Source organism: Condylura cristata, unplaced genomic scaffold, assembly GCF_000260355.1.
Source record: "Condylura cristata isolate star-nosed mole 26May11 unplaced genomic scaffold, ConCri1.0 scaffold00029, whole genome shotgun sequence".
Classification (NCBI taxonomy): domain Eukaryota; kingdom Metazoa; phylum Chordata; class Mammalia; order Eulipotyphla; family Talpidae; genus Condylura; species Condylura cristata.
Window position 1 is genome coordinate 4891990 of NW_004567130.1, and position 14185 is coordinate 4906174.

The 14185-nt window shown below is 48.3% G+C and overlaps 1 protein-coding gene across 1 annotated transcript in view; it reads left to right on the plus strand.

The window, feature by feature from the left end:
* Positions 1-14185, plus strand: part of LOC101628725 (chromosome unknown open reading frame, human C1orf198) — a 31889-nt gene that overhangs the window by 7549 nt on the left and 10155 nt on the right. Inside the window, exon 2 of the mRNA XM_004690841.2 lies at positions 5713-5763. Coding sequence (XP_004690898.1) covers positions 5713-5763 — 51 coding nt within the window. The remainder of the gene's footprint in view (positions 1-5712; positions 5764-14185) is intronic.

Sequence of the window (14185 nt, forward strand, 5' to 3'; positions counted from 1 at the left end):
GGGTCAGGAGAGGTCTGCTGCACCATGTGGTCTCCTACGGGGCACCATGTGGTCTCCTCCGGGGCACCATGTGGTCTCCTCCTGGGCAGGCGGGAATCGAACTCATGCGCAAGTGGCTTTAGCTTCTCAGTGCTGTGCTTTAACCCGCTGCGCCACCAGGGAGGGCCTCCATAGTTTGACTTTTATGGACTCTGTCACCTTTCCACATGGGCCCCTTTCACTTAGTAGGTGCATTTAAGACTCCTGGTTGACTTCATGGCTTGCCTGCTCATTTCTTTTCGGTACTGACCAAGTATCCCATTGTCTGGAGCTCTTGAAGTCTGTTCATTCACCTGCTGAAGCACATTTTGATTATTCCAAGTCTTGGTAATTAGGCCTAGGGCTGTCACAATCACCGTGGTTCGTGTCACTATGCCTTTCAGCAGCGTGGGCTATGTGCCAGAGTGTATGCTTGTCTCACTCCTGTTTTTAATATGCTACTGTGTGTTTGAGGTACACACTGACTAACCCCCCACCAAGAAGAACAAGCAGATCTACTGAAATACACTGCTCAGGGGAGCAGTGGGCAGGACAGGACAGGTCTGCTGCACCATGTAGGTCAGCTCCCTGGTCAGCATTGAACTCAAACTGTGGTGGCTGCAGAGAGCTTCATAGTGCTGCACTTAACCCTTTGCACCACCACAGAGGCCCCTAGTCACGGCTTTTATAGAGAAATCATAGCCAATGATAGATGAGGTACTTGTAACCAAATAATTTCAAAAGCACATCACCAAAATCCTCTTAACATTTAAATGCAAAAATTAGAATAGATGTAGAATGTAATGATGTCTGTCTTGTCTGATATGGGCTGCAGCCTGCGGCAGTTTGGTAAATATTTACCTTCTGGGCCTGTGGAGTAAGGATGACCGTTCTCGATGCTCAGCATCTGGAACAGGCACCCCCCACGCACCTCAAGCCTGGCAGGGAGCAGAAACGCTTTTAGGTAGAGTTCTAGATGTACTTTGTCTTGCAAACATAGTAGAGGAAACACTGTTCTCAAGAGCACAGGAAAGGCAAAATCTATAAAAGTAGTGAAAAATGATGAAATTTGAATATTTTCTATCATTGTAGGTTTTGGGGGTGGGGTCATTTTAAAAAAGCAGTATTTAAAAAAAAAGATTTATTTATGCATACAAGAACTGGGGTACCAGCCAGATGTGTGTTTGGGGGTGGGAGGGGAGTAAGAGGACTCACCAGAGACAAAGTAGGAAGCAGAACAGGGATCTACCAAAAGACATTTCTGAGGGGAGGAGTTGCAAGACAGGAGAGGTCTGCTGTGCTATGTGGGTCACCTCCATGGCTGGGATCGAACTTGTGCTGCAGTGGCTGTGGATAGTTTCATTGTGCTGCGCTCTAACCCGTTGCACCACTAGGGAGGGCCCTTTAAAAACAATATTTTTTAGTGCAATATTTTTTAAGTTCACAGTAAAACTGGGAAATCCACAGTTCCAACATACTTCCGTCTCCCCCACATGCACTGCCCTCCCCCACAGTCGGCATCCCCCGCCAGCGTGGGGCTTTTGTTACTGGAAACATGGACTCACCAGACACCTGTAGGCCACTAATCAGTATTACATAATTCACAACAGTCAAAGGCGTGGGTTAACACGCTTGTTATTATCTTAAGCCCATGGTTAAGCTGGGGTTTACTCTTGGCCTTATACATTTTATAAGTCTTGAGACAAGTATGTTATCATATTATAGAATGTTTTCACTGCCCTAAAAATCCTCTGTGCTCTATCTATTCTTCTTTCCCTCTTTTTAACCTCTGGCAACCACTTAATCTTTTTACTGTCTCTAAAGTTTTACCTTTTCCAGAATTTTGTATTGTTACACTCATATAATACATAGCCTTTTCATATTTTGTACTATGGTAAAATGTGTCTAACATAAAATTTACCATTTTAAGGTGTACATTTATTTAGTACATTCGCTATGTTACCCAGCCATCTATCATCACCACTATATATTTTTTAGAGCTTTTCCATCACCTCAAATGTAAACTCTGTATTCATTAAATAATCAGTTCCCATCCTCCAAACTAGTCTGCACGCTGTCCCTATGAATTTGCCAATTACGTTACCTGCAATAAGTGAGATCATACAATGTTTGTTGACTGGAATATATCATTTACGCTAATATCGCTAGGATCCATCCATGTAAAACCTGTCAGAACACTTAATCAGGGCTGTATAGTATTCCCTTGTACATGCACTTCATTTTTTCTGTTCAGCTATTGATGGCTTTTGACTGTTGTGAATTATGTAATACTGATTAGTGGCCTACAGGTGTCTGAATTATGTAATACTTATTAGTGGCCTACAGGCGTCTGGTGAGTCCATGTTTCCAGTTTTTTCTCCCTTCTACCTAAGTGTGGAATTGCTGGATGAAATGGTAATTCTGTTTTATGTTTAGTTTTTCTTTTTTTTTCTGAGGAACGGTTATCCCATTTCTGTAGGGGCTGTACCCTTTTACATTCTCATCAGCAGCGTGCATTTCTTCAACTGCTCCATATCCTATGAATACTTGTGTGTGCTTTATTAAAATAGCCACCTTTATGGGTGTAAACTGTATTGCTTTTTATTTTGATACAGTGTATTTAAGTATAACCTTGTATAATAAGTTCACTTTCTGTCATGACTTTGTAAAACAAGTTTCCAACAATCCCTCAGAATTTCCGTCATCTCTGGTGAATCAGTGCTGGCCTGCTCCAATATACCACAGGATGCACCATCAGGAGTAAAAATGCCTGGTATCTGTTCTTTACCAAATAATGAACACCAGTTAGAGCCTTCATGTTCATGTGGATCCAGAACTACAGGCAGAGGATGTACGTTCATACTTTTTCACAACTATTGCTGCTATTAGGAGGTGACTTTTGATGAGAGAGTGATCAAGGCCTCTGGAAAGTTACAGGCAAGATGTGTGATGTATCTTGCTGTGCACTGTCCTGGCTTCTGCTGATTATCAGCCAGGGGCTCTTTTTCTCAGCGCTCAGTGGCTTCCTCTCTGCTTTTTAGCTTTCTGTGGGATTTGGAAACCTGTGTCGTGCTCCAGAAAAATAATGATTTCTAGAGTGATTCAGTATTGTTTCAGGTAGAGATGTCTCTTAGGGAAAGAAATTTGACTCTGAGGATAACTTTTCTTTTTTTAAAGATACACTTATTTATGCATACAAAACTGGGGTACAGGCCAGAGGTACAGGGGCGGTGAGCAGATTCACGAGAGACAGTGGGGAGCAGAACAGGCAGATCAATGAAGTATATTGCTGAGGGAACAGCGGGGGGGTCAGGAGAGGTCTACGGCACCATGTGGGTCACCTCCCTGGCCAGGAATAGAACTCATGCTGACATGACTTTAGCTTCTTAGTGCTGTGCTTCAACCTAAGGAGGGCCCTGAGGATAACTTTTAATGAAAATAAAGCCTGCTTAGGGTGGTCCTGTGGGCAAAATGGCAGACGTCTCTTGGTGCTGACACAGTTCTTATCTTGGCCATGAGATGGAGTGGGGGTGAACCTTGTAAACAACTTTACAGAAAGCTTATGTGAGTATCTACAGCCATGTTCTGGTTGTCTGCTGGTAGTGGGGGAGAAGGACAGCAGTGTTTGAATGTGCGTGTGTACGAGAGTGTGTGTATGAGAGAGTGTGTGTGAGCATGTGCATGTTTTCCGCCCTAACTGGGTGTGCATCAACCGTCTGAGGAGCCTGTTCTTACCAGCATCGCTTTCTGTGGTTGGCGTGCGCAGCCAAGGGCTGCCATCAGAGCTTCAGTCACATTTTTGTTTGGCATATTTATTTTTATAAAGCTCTTTTCTTTTTTATGAGCCTAGAATTATAGAAACATAAGCAATTTGCCCCTTGACTCAGTTTCTTGATGGAACAAACCAGACTGTGGCCTGACTGGTCACCAGGTTGAAGGGACATCAGTGCCATTCTCTGTCAGTGACCCCTTTGAGGACCCCGCTGATGTGGGGACCCATGGAGATGGCAGCTCACCAAGCTCCAGCCAAATCCTGTTCTTCAGGAGTCTTACTGTCATTCACCTTCCAAAACCAAGACCCTAATTTAATCTTTGCAGACTTTGAAAGACCCAAACTGCGTAATGAGTACTTAGAAGATGAGTGGGAAGATGAGTAGGATTGTATGTCAGGGGTCCAGGGCTCTGGAGCAGCGGTCCTGCTCCGCTCCCTGCCCCTGTCTGCCCAGTAAACCTCCACACACTCACTTCCCCTGTCCACTGAGGCGGACATTGGGCTGTCCTACCTCTGGGTTGCAGGAGCGTATTTGCCTGGTGATTTTCCTTTACTTTTTCCTTTTCCTTTTCCCCCTCAGGCCCAAATCTAAAAGAAATAACATTTATATCCCAGTGACCTCCTTTAATTTTCTCATCTGAAAACAGGCCTTCTTGTTTTATTCCATATGAGAGGAAGTTAGAGGATCCTGAGAGCATAGACTTTTTAAGGAGTTTCAGGTGATTTATCCCCTTCCTGTACCTGCAAAACACGCTGGACCCCCCCCCTGCCCCCCAACACACACACACACAGAGCTAAAGCTGGGCCTACAGCTAAAGGCTGGGCCTGCAGCCTGGGCTGTCTAGTCACCAAGGCCTTTGAACTCCATTCCTTACTGCAGCCCATCTCCATATTTGGAGGGACAGAGTTTATACACTAGAAGCAGCTTGGGTTGAACTGAAACTCACCATCAGCAGGCAGTGGTTCATGTTCCTTCTCATTTTCAAAGCCTACTGGCCTGGAGGGATAGCCCCGAGGCTCAGTCAGAGTCAGTGACTCCACTCTGAAGGCAGTGGGCCCATCTGGGTGGGAGTGGGGGGCAGATCACCAAATGCTGAGGGCAGGAAGTAGACATAACTCATCGGGGTACTTTACAGACGAGCTGTCTCCATTCAAGACGGTTGAGCTCAAGTCCAGTGTGTATCACTCAGTGGGCTCTGATTTTTGGTTCATAAAATACCATCCCCAGTGGAAGCGGGCCTTGCATGAGACTTTGGCTAGCACAGAAATACTGCTGGGGTTTGGGGTGGGGGTTAGTCATGGAAAGGTGATTTCCCCATCATTTGTGTAAGCCAATGAGCAAAGTCAAATTCTCCATGGTGCTTCTAAAAGGCTCTCTCCATCATGTTCTATTTGGTGAGGGTGAAGGATCTCAGAGTTCTCATAATGTGGTACTCAAAAATTGGCATTTTCTTCATTGATTCTGTTGATCAGCACTTTTGTGGTTTCTGGAGGCACTTGGGGGAGAAAAAGGGGCTCAGATGCCTTGGTGTTGAGTGGCAGATGGTTGTGTGACATTCTGCTCATTTATCATGTGATTGAATCCTGCAAGGGAAGTATAATTCTCCTTTTACAGATGATGAAGCTGAAGCTCAAAAAAGTCCACATGGTCACAGGGCTAACTGGGAGGGCTGAGACTTGAGCCTGGGATTGAGTCCTGCTCATGGAGTCCCACGGTGAGGGCTGTGCCCGGCAGCCTCTGCGGAGACATGAGGGTGAAGCCGGGCTGAAGACATGTCTCTGCAGAGCGTCATAACTTCAGGCTAGTTTAGAGCTAGGAGTGGAGGTTGTGCCTAAGTTTTGGGCCTTGGGCCTTGGGTAGATGGCTTGCAGGGGGTATGCTGGGATTGGATTTGAGATTTATTCTTGAATTTTTATTTCAGGACATAACTTGGCAAGATGAGCACTCTGCCCCTTTCTCCTGGGAAACAAGGGTAAGTTGAGTTAAATTTAGATTTGTTTGACCTTTAAAAACAACTGCTTTGTATTTTAAATGTGTGTGTGTATATTTTTAAGCATTCGATGGATTCTGAAAGTAGTAGCCCACCGTTAGCCTGCAGGTGATGTGTCCACGCAGGTGATGTGTTCACTGCCCATAGAGAGGGAGAGGATGGAGGTGGGGGAGGGGAAGAAAATTATGACGGGTAGGGAACACACGTGTGGGTCCCTGGTGGGATTTAAGTAGCTGTGGTTCTGTCACTGGAGCACAAGGATGCCCTCTTGATGGGTTCCCATTCACCCCAGAAAGCAGGGCCCCCTTTCTCCTACTTCCACCCACTAGCCCATAACATGAGGTTGCTCCAGAAGGCAAAACTTTGAGGGGAGCTTTTTTTGGGTAGGATGTGGGGAGGGGAGAATGGCAACAGCTGCTTCCATTGAAATGAAATCAGAAGATTAACAGAGACAGGACATTGGGCAGTGTGGAGATAAGAGAGAGATTGGCAGAGACCAGACTGGTGATCTATAAAAATTCCCTGGAATTATTAAACTTTAAAAAAAAAAGAAAGCAAATAGATTTAAAAGTTAAAAACAAATGGTTTGTGAAATATGGCTAGCCATTAAAAAAAAAAAAATTCCCTGGAAGAGTCACCTCCAAGCCCTGAGAGTTCTGAGGGAGAACCATAGAGGCTGAACTAGCCATTTGACACATGTGTGCTCGTATTAGCAGAAACAACCCAACTTGGATCACTAGTTCTGCTCTCCCGATCATTCATTCATTCGTGTTATTATTGTTTGATGAGTTGCTTAAGAGCATCAGGCTTAACCACTGTTGATTCATTTCCCTGCATAAGAGCATTAAGCTTCTGTGATTTTAAGTCATTCCCTTGACCTCTCTAGTTGCCACAGACAGGCACAGATAGGTCATCTGGCCCTCTTGCACATGGACAGCATCTTGTTAAGGGTTTTGATTGTCCCAAGTGAAGTGAACGGATCTTCGGATGTGAAAGCAGATGCAGGTTGAGCTGATGCTTACTTGTAGGTAAGAGGTGGTTTCTCAGCATACTAGATGTTGACAAAGATCAACGTGTTCACTTAGCAAGCCCAGGTTTCTCCAGCCTTCAGGGTGCTGTTACCTTGGGTCCTCATCATTCTAAAAATAAAGATGCAAACATCTGCATCCTGTGTGTGTTATTTTTTATGTTCACTGCAGATTAATAGCCTAGGTCTGTGCAGAGTGAGCGAAAATGGCGTGAGTACAAACTGCAGTCACTGGTTGAAGGTGTGGTTGAGGTGGAGGTGGGGGAGGGAGGACATCAAGGAGGCTCTCAAGGGTAATGAAGGCTGGACTGACTGTAGCTCCTAAAGCCAACAGTAAACCCTCTGTCAAGGGCCATTGTGAAGGATGTTGCAGGCGGGTGGAAAGCGCATCTATATGAGGGCGTTGGGCTGTGGCTCTCAATGTTCCTCTTCTGTGGGTCCGCACTGAGTTACAGTGAAAAGCACTGATCCCATGGGTGCCAGACAGTGGCAGCAGACAAGTAGGTGCTCTGCGGGTTGGGAAGGAACAGCCTTGGGTGTGGTGGTCCAGAAACAGCACGGATCTTCTGGGATGGGCCCTGTGTTTGAGGATATAACAGTAATGAAGGCAGAGAAATGAAAATTGTGAAAATACCTAAACCCTCAGTCCATTTTGTGTTGTAAGATTATCTGTTCTCTTAAGAATTCACCTTGTTAATTGTTCCTAACTCAGCTACGTGGGGGAAGGGACATTTCATTTATTATTAACTTGCTGCAGGTGACACTCTGGAACAAGGATGAGATAGTGCTTGGGGTGGCCAAGGGATGGCTGGCCAGCTACAGGACCAAGTGGGGAGTTGGGGTGAGGGACTGGAAAAAGCCTTGAGAGCAAAGAGAGCTAAACCAATATGCGTGGGTCACACTGTGATGCTGATCAGATCCACAGACACTAGCCGGGTGCTGAGGAATCTGGTCAATAGAGGTTTTGTAAAATAAAATTTCTATGTGTCTGTCATTTTAACTTCCATCCTTTCAGTGAAAAGCATAGTCTGAGTGGCTCAGAATTCAGTCCCATGTCACATTCCTTTTCAACGAGAGAACCTGTTTGTTTCACCCCCTGGTTGGCTTGCTCCCTGTCTTCCTCACCTTTTATTTTGATCTCTTGGGGTCAGGATTAGTTTAGTGTTAGACCTTGTAGAGACAGAAAAGACAGAGTATTCCAGAGAACCAAGAAAGGAGTTTAGCACTTTATTCAGTGGTCAGTGTCGAGTTCTAGAACATTCTTCTACCTGGCCCTTCCCAGCCTTAAGCCAAAGCGCTCTACCTCTTGGCTTTGGCACACTTCATTACAGAGAGTGGAAGAATCTGTAGACATTTTTAATATGAAATTCCATCCCCTGGCAACTGTGACACTGGGTCATCTTATTCGATTGTTTTCCACCATCCATTGATTATTTTACTTTAATATTTAATTGTGGTAAAATACACAAAAAACTGGCCATCTGTGCCCTCTTTAAGTGTGCAGTCCAGTCACCATTGTTGTGCAGCCGTCACCATCCTCTCTCCACAGAACTTGTTCATGGAGCAAAACGGAAACTGTCCCCTTCACACTGACTAGCACGCCCTCGCCCCCAGGCCCTGGCAGCCGGCTTTCTGCTTTCTGTCTCTCTGACATCATCCACTGATCTTTCAAAAGTTCAGCGAACATTTATCTGTACCCATTCTATGTCAGGACATTAGGCTTAAGGCTCAGAGATGAGCAGACACTTCTGTTCTCATGTAATAGTGAGTGGCTAGTTCATATATTGGCAAAACTCATGCAGGAGAAAAGCTTTATCCTCCCAAGGATCCTTCCGCTCATCTTCCCCACTTACCACCTATCTGTGCACCTGTTGGTAGGTGTGCGCCTGCATTTTCCAGCAGACAGCTCAGCAGGCGTTTCATGAGTGCCAATTATGTGCTCAGCTGTTTGTCACCTTTGACTTGTCAGCTCCCTGAAGCCCCCTGGCTGGGAAATGCCCATGCCGTCTGTTCCTCACCTCTCCACAGGCAGGCTGAATGGACAGGGAGATTGAGCTCAGGTCTGTGGCTGGCAAGAATCTCCTGCCTACAGCAGGACAGAAGGCCCTGTGCCAGGGTGTTCCATACGAAGAGGATTCCCTCGGTTCCAAGTTATGGCTCTGCTTATATCCCAGGTCAGCTGAGGCAAGGGTGAGCCTGACTCCAGGTTGTGGCTGTTGGGCTGAGCTGAGAATCTCAGGGACTTAGGGATTTTGGCCCAACTGCTGGATCTCTGCATGGGCACTTTTTTCTTGGGCAGCGCCAGCCGTAGAGAATGAGCTGGCTCTGTGCTGCAGTCAAACACGGCTCTGACTGTAGAGCTGTGGTGGCCCAGCGGGGTCTAGGTGGTCTTGGGGTAGCAGCCGAGCACCTGGCCTCTTGGGCTCCTCTCCGTCTTCCAGCTCACTCCTCCCTCCCTGAGTTTCTTCCTTCCTGCCTCTGCGGCTCTGACCTCTTTCTTCACAGAAAAGGGGCTCTGAGGGGGAGCAGCCTCGACGAGGGGGTGGCTGTGACCATCATCTTTTCCACTCATCTGTCAGCCTGGCAGCCGAGCTGGGGGAGAGGGTGCCCATGGGACCCCATGGTGGATTCCTCTCTCATGCTACTGGAGTTTCAAGAGGGAAAAAACCAGCACTTGGAATGTTCTAGAAAGGGGGGCAGAGTATGGAAGGGATTCTTTGCATTCCCCAGTCGGTCTGGGCTGAGGAATGTAAGGGAGATGCCTGGGGAGGCAGGTCAGGCCCTGGTGCTGGAGCTCTGGGCTCTGGGGACCCCCCTCTTCCTCCCCCAGGATGTCTGGCTTTTTCCTTTTTTCTCTACCCCCGTCCTTCTGATGCTCAGCTACTTATTTGGGGATAGTAAGTAGATGGGTGCGGGGATGGTTTCCTTCATTCCTTTGGTATCAAAGATCTCTGAGGGTCAGACAGCATTCCCAGAATAAGGGGTGCTTGGCCCCTCCTCAGCAAGAGAAGCAGGCCCTCAGGAGCACAAGCCCCTCAGTGTGCTTCGTCCTTGGCAGCAGTCGGCACACATTGAGTTCTTTCACCTCTGGGTGCTTGTGTCACTAGGTGCTTGTGGGGGACCCAGGGCGAGGCCTGCTGACAGGTGAATGAAGAGACTGGAACTTGGATTTGTCTGTGGCTGGCAGGAGTTTCCTGCTCACTGCGGGACAGAAGGGCACCCCGTTCAGCTGGTTCCCTCCGCCCCCTTGGCTCCGCTTCGCTTCGCTGCCCCTCCTCACTGCCAGCCAGAAGTTTCTGAGGAACACTGGCAGGGCTGCCCAGCACCCCGACCCCGTCTTGACCATCTGCCCTGCTCACCTGCCCTCCTCCCCTCCCCCTTTCTGTCCAGTCACCTGGTGTCCCTCACCCGTGCCTATTCGCACTCACCTTTCTAAACAGGGGAGAGCGCCAACTCCCCACCGTCAGCCGCCTGGGCTGTCCAGCCCGCCCACCACATCTCGTGCCCACAGTTCCTCAGAGTCTCCAGATTGAGGCCACAGTGCCTGAAACTGTCAGCGCCTTCGCTGTGCTTTCCTTTCTGGCCTCAACAACCCCACTTTACAGACAGGGAAGCAGGCGGAAAGCAAGGGATGTGAAACCAACACCTCTTGGGGTGACAAACCTGGAGGGCAGAGACACATTTTTCTCTGAACCTTAGAACAGCGAGGTCCAGCCCTTTGCACCCCTCCCCCAACGCAGGCTCTTAGGTCTCTGTTGGGTTTTCCTACGCTCCTGTCACCATGGAGCCCAGGAACTGGGCAGTGTGGACTGGGGCAGGATTAATCCATTTGTTTGCCCAGCTCTTCAGGTCCCTGTGTGTCCTGATTAAAAACACAAAGGCCCTTGTGCACTTCGGGAGCCTGGGAATTAGGAGCCAGGCCACTCTGACCCCTCAGTCGGCCCCTGGGGGGGGGGGTGGTGAGCTATGCCGACCACCCTGTTAGGCAGTCACTTGTACTGATTTTGTGATTCTCAAAGTTTTTACTATGTTCCCCATCTTCCTCTTCTTCAGGGAGAGAGGTGGAGAAAATAGATGTCAAACGGTTTGTGACTTGGGATTTGTTCCAGTAAACAGTGATATTTTCTGACAATGTTTCTGCAGCCTTTGTCTCAACAATTTAGGTCTGCCAGAAACTGCCAAGCCAAACAGTTAGTTTTGGCTGCGTGCACTCTCCCTTTGCTGAAATATTACACATTCCTCTCCAGTGAGTGGGGAGTAAAAATAGACCCTGGGCTCAGTTGTGGTCTTTCTGTTTTTAGAGCGGACGTGGCCAGCTGAGACCCAGTTCCCCACACGGGGTGACCCATGCCCAGTCCTGGCTTTGCTGGGCTAAATCCTCCTGGTGCCTGTATGGTGGCTTCAGCCAGCATCTGTGGCAATGCTGTCGGTGTTGCTACCTGAGGGAAGCTCCTGCTTCCTCCCTCTCCAGGACCACTGAGTTGAACCCCCACTGACTTCACGTCACCACCCAGCGTGGATGTGCGGGTGTCTTGACCTTCTGCGGCCCTTCGTCAACAGTGTCCATCAGTGGGGCCCCGTCCGTGTTGCTCAGCATGGTGGGGAAAGGCTGACATGACCTGTTTTCCCAAAAAGCTCTTTCCACACACCTGCAAAACCAGACATTTTCTCCAGAAATAAGAAAGTCGCATCTGTCCTTATATTTTACCCTTCCCGGGCCTGGTACCTGCTCTGAGCCCAGATGGGGGTGGCTGCCGTGTTCTTTGCTGGTCTATAAGAGGGGCCCCTGCAGCCTGGCTGTTGCACGAGGCAGGACTGTCCTGCTCACTGGTCTCTTTCAGGGTCTGAGGACACGGTGCCCAGAGCCCTCCCCCCAGAGGCACTGCAGAAGGTGGGGAGGTCACCGTCCCAGCAGTCCTGGATCTGCAGGCTCTGGGAGAGTCCTCAGGGCAGGAAACGGGCTGGACCATGATGCCTGTGGGGAATTCGCAGCTCAGATTCCACGAGTCCTTATTGGGCACCAGGAACAGGGCTCCAGGGGAGCCTTCACCCCACTCTGCTGTTCTGGGGATGGGTGCTGCATGACGGGTGCTGCATGCGCTGGCAAGGGGGGCAGACACCATGTGCTACATCCCTGATCACTAGAGGAAAGTGTAAGGTCCAGCGGATAGAATAAGGCAAGGAGAGAGAAGCAGGAGAGGGGGAGGCTTTATTGCGCTCCCAGGCAGATGAGGTCCGCAGGCCCCCCAGCGGGGACCTGGAAGTCCTGCTCAGTACACAGGCGAGGGGCCTTTTTTTTTTTTATTAGTGATGATTGTTTGTTTTCTTTTTTTATATATAATATAGTAGTTTATTTTTACATCATTTTGTACATTTTTTTTCATCTCAATTGTAATCCCCATGGGTTTCCCATCACCGAGTCACCTATGTGCCATCGCCATAGTCCCATGCACTTCATTCCCCTGTTTTTGATCCCATTCCCCGCTTCCCCCCCACAAAATGTCTCTGGTATATGGCTGTTCATTATTCTTGTTATTTTCTCGCCTGGTCCATTATATTCCTGCTATGAGCGAAACCATCCGGTATTTTTCTTTCTCTTTCTGGCTTATCTCACTAAGCATGATCTTTTCCAGCTCCATCCAAGTTGCTGCAAAAGACATGTGTTTCTCTTTTTTGGTGCTGAGTAATATTCCATTGTATATATGTACCACATCTTTTTTATCCAGTCATCTACTTTTGGGCATTTGGGCTGCTTTCATGTTTTTCCAATTGTAAATAAAGCAGCAATAAACATGGGGGTGCAGGTATCTTTTTCAATCAGCGTTTTTGTGTCTTTTGGATAGATACCTAGGAGTGGGATTGCTGGGTGGTAGGGAAGCTCCATGTTTAGCAGTTTGAGGAACCTCCAAACAGTTTTCCATAGTGGTTGTACTAGTTTGCATTCCCACCAGCAGTGCAGGAGAGTTCCTTTTTCTCCACATCGGGGAGGGGCCTTTTATATGCCTCACACTGTCGGGGCTGGAGAGGGAGTGGAAGAGCCATTCGGTCCTTTTGGTTGGCTGTCCCGTTTGTTCGGGGGCTCTGGTCTTTAGCAGGGTGGCTATCTGAGGTAACATCCTGACGCAGCTCAGTAGCTCTCTCATCCTGATACTGCAGGATATTGTCACTCTGGGGGCCTGGGTGAGGGGACTGGGTGACCTTTCATTAAGAAGCAGAGGGCCCAGAGCCCACAGGGAACCACTGGGAGCCTGCGGAGGCCCCATGATGCATCGTCATGGAGATAGCGCTTCGTGGATTGCAGAACACGCAGAACTCAAAAGAAAAGCAAAGTAGTTTGCATTTACTGAGCACTTACCCAGGGACTGTTCCGAAAGCCTGAGGTGCTTCTGTTGACTCGGTCTTCACCGGTAAAAATGATTATTATTCTTTTTTGCTAAAAGTTAAAGGGGAAAAAAACCCAACTTTTCCCTTTAGGGTAAGTGGGCTTGGCCATTCACTGTGAGGAGGAGCAGTTCATGGGTCTAAAGGGAAGGAGACTAGCAGGTGTGAAGTTGGGGGTCTTGTGGGCCTGTGTCTAGGGAGAAAACAGCACAGAGCAGGATGGCTCTGTCTGTGGGAGGAGCAGGCACAGCCAGCAGGGAGTCAGCTCCCCGGAAACCCCGGAAAACCTGGTTTGTCTTATCAAATTTTCGTTGAAGTCATACCGTGTTAGGTAAGCTTCAGGTGTGCATCATTGCACACCAATGTCTGTACAGACCACGCGAAGTTCAAGCCCCCTTTGAAATGGCAAAGGGAGCTGCTGTGAGGTCACTTCCATGTGACCTGCAGGACTGAGCGTCCTTCAGAATGAGCTGAGAGCTACTCGCCCCCACCTGGTGCTGTAGACACAGGCTTCGAAAATGATGATACCCCCGGGTAGACTCACACCCCTGGGCACAGTTCTCCTGCAGATCCTGCCCAAGTCCAGGCTCCTGGGCAGGGCATGAAATCAAGGTAGGAAAAACTCCCCTCTCCACTCCTCCCCACACGTTTGTGTGCTGCAGACGTGAATGACTTTTTGCTCAGGATGAAGAGTGGGAAGGAAACCCAGCCTTACCTTGCTTGTCAAGGGGGATTATTCTTTAAAAGGAGACTAATGGGGCCTCCCTGGTGGTGCAAGGGGTTAAGTCGCAGCACTGTGAATCTGTAGCCTCAGGCATGAGTTTGCTCCCGCCCAGGGAGCTGACCCACAGGGTGCTGCAGACCTCCCCTGTCTCTCCTGCTGCTCCCCTCAGCAGTGGGAGTTCTTTTCTTTTCTTTTCTTTTCTTTTCTTTTCTTTTCTTTTCTTTTCTTTTCTTTTCTTTTCTTTTCTTTTCTTTTCTTTTCTTTTCTTTTCT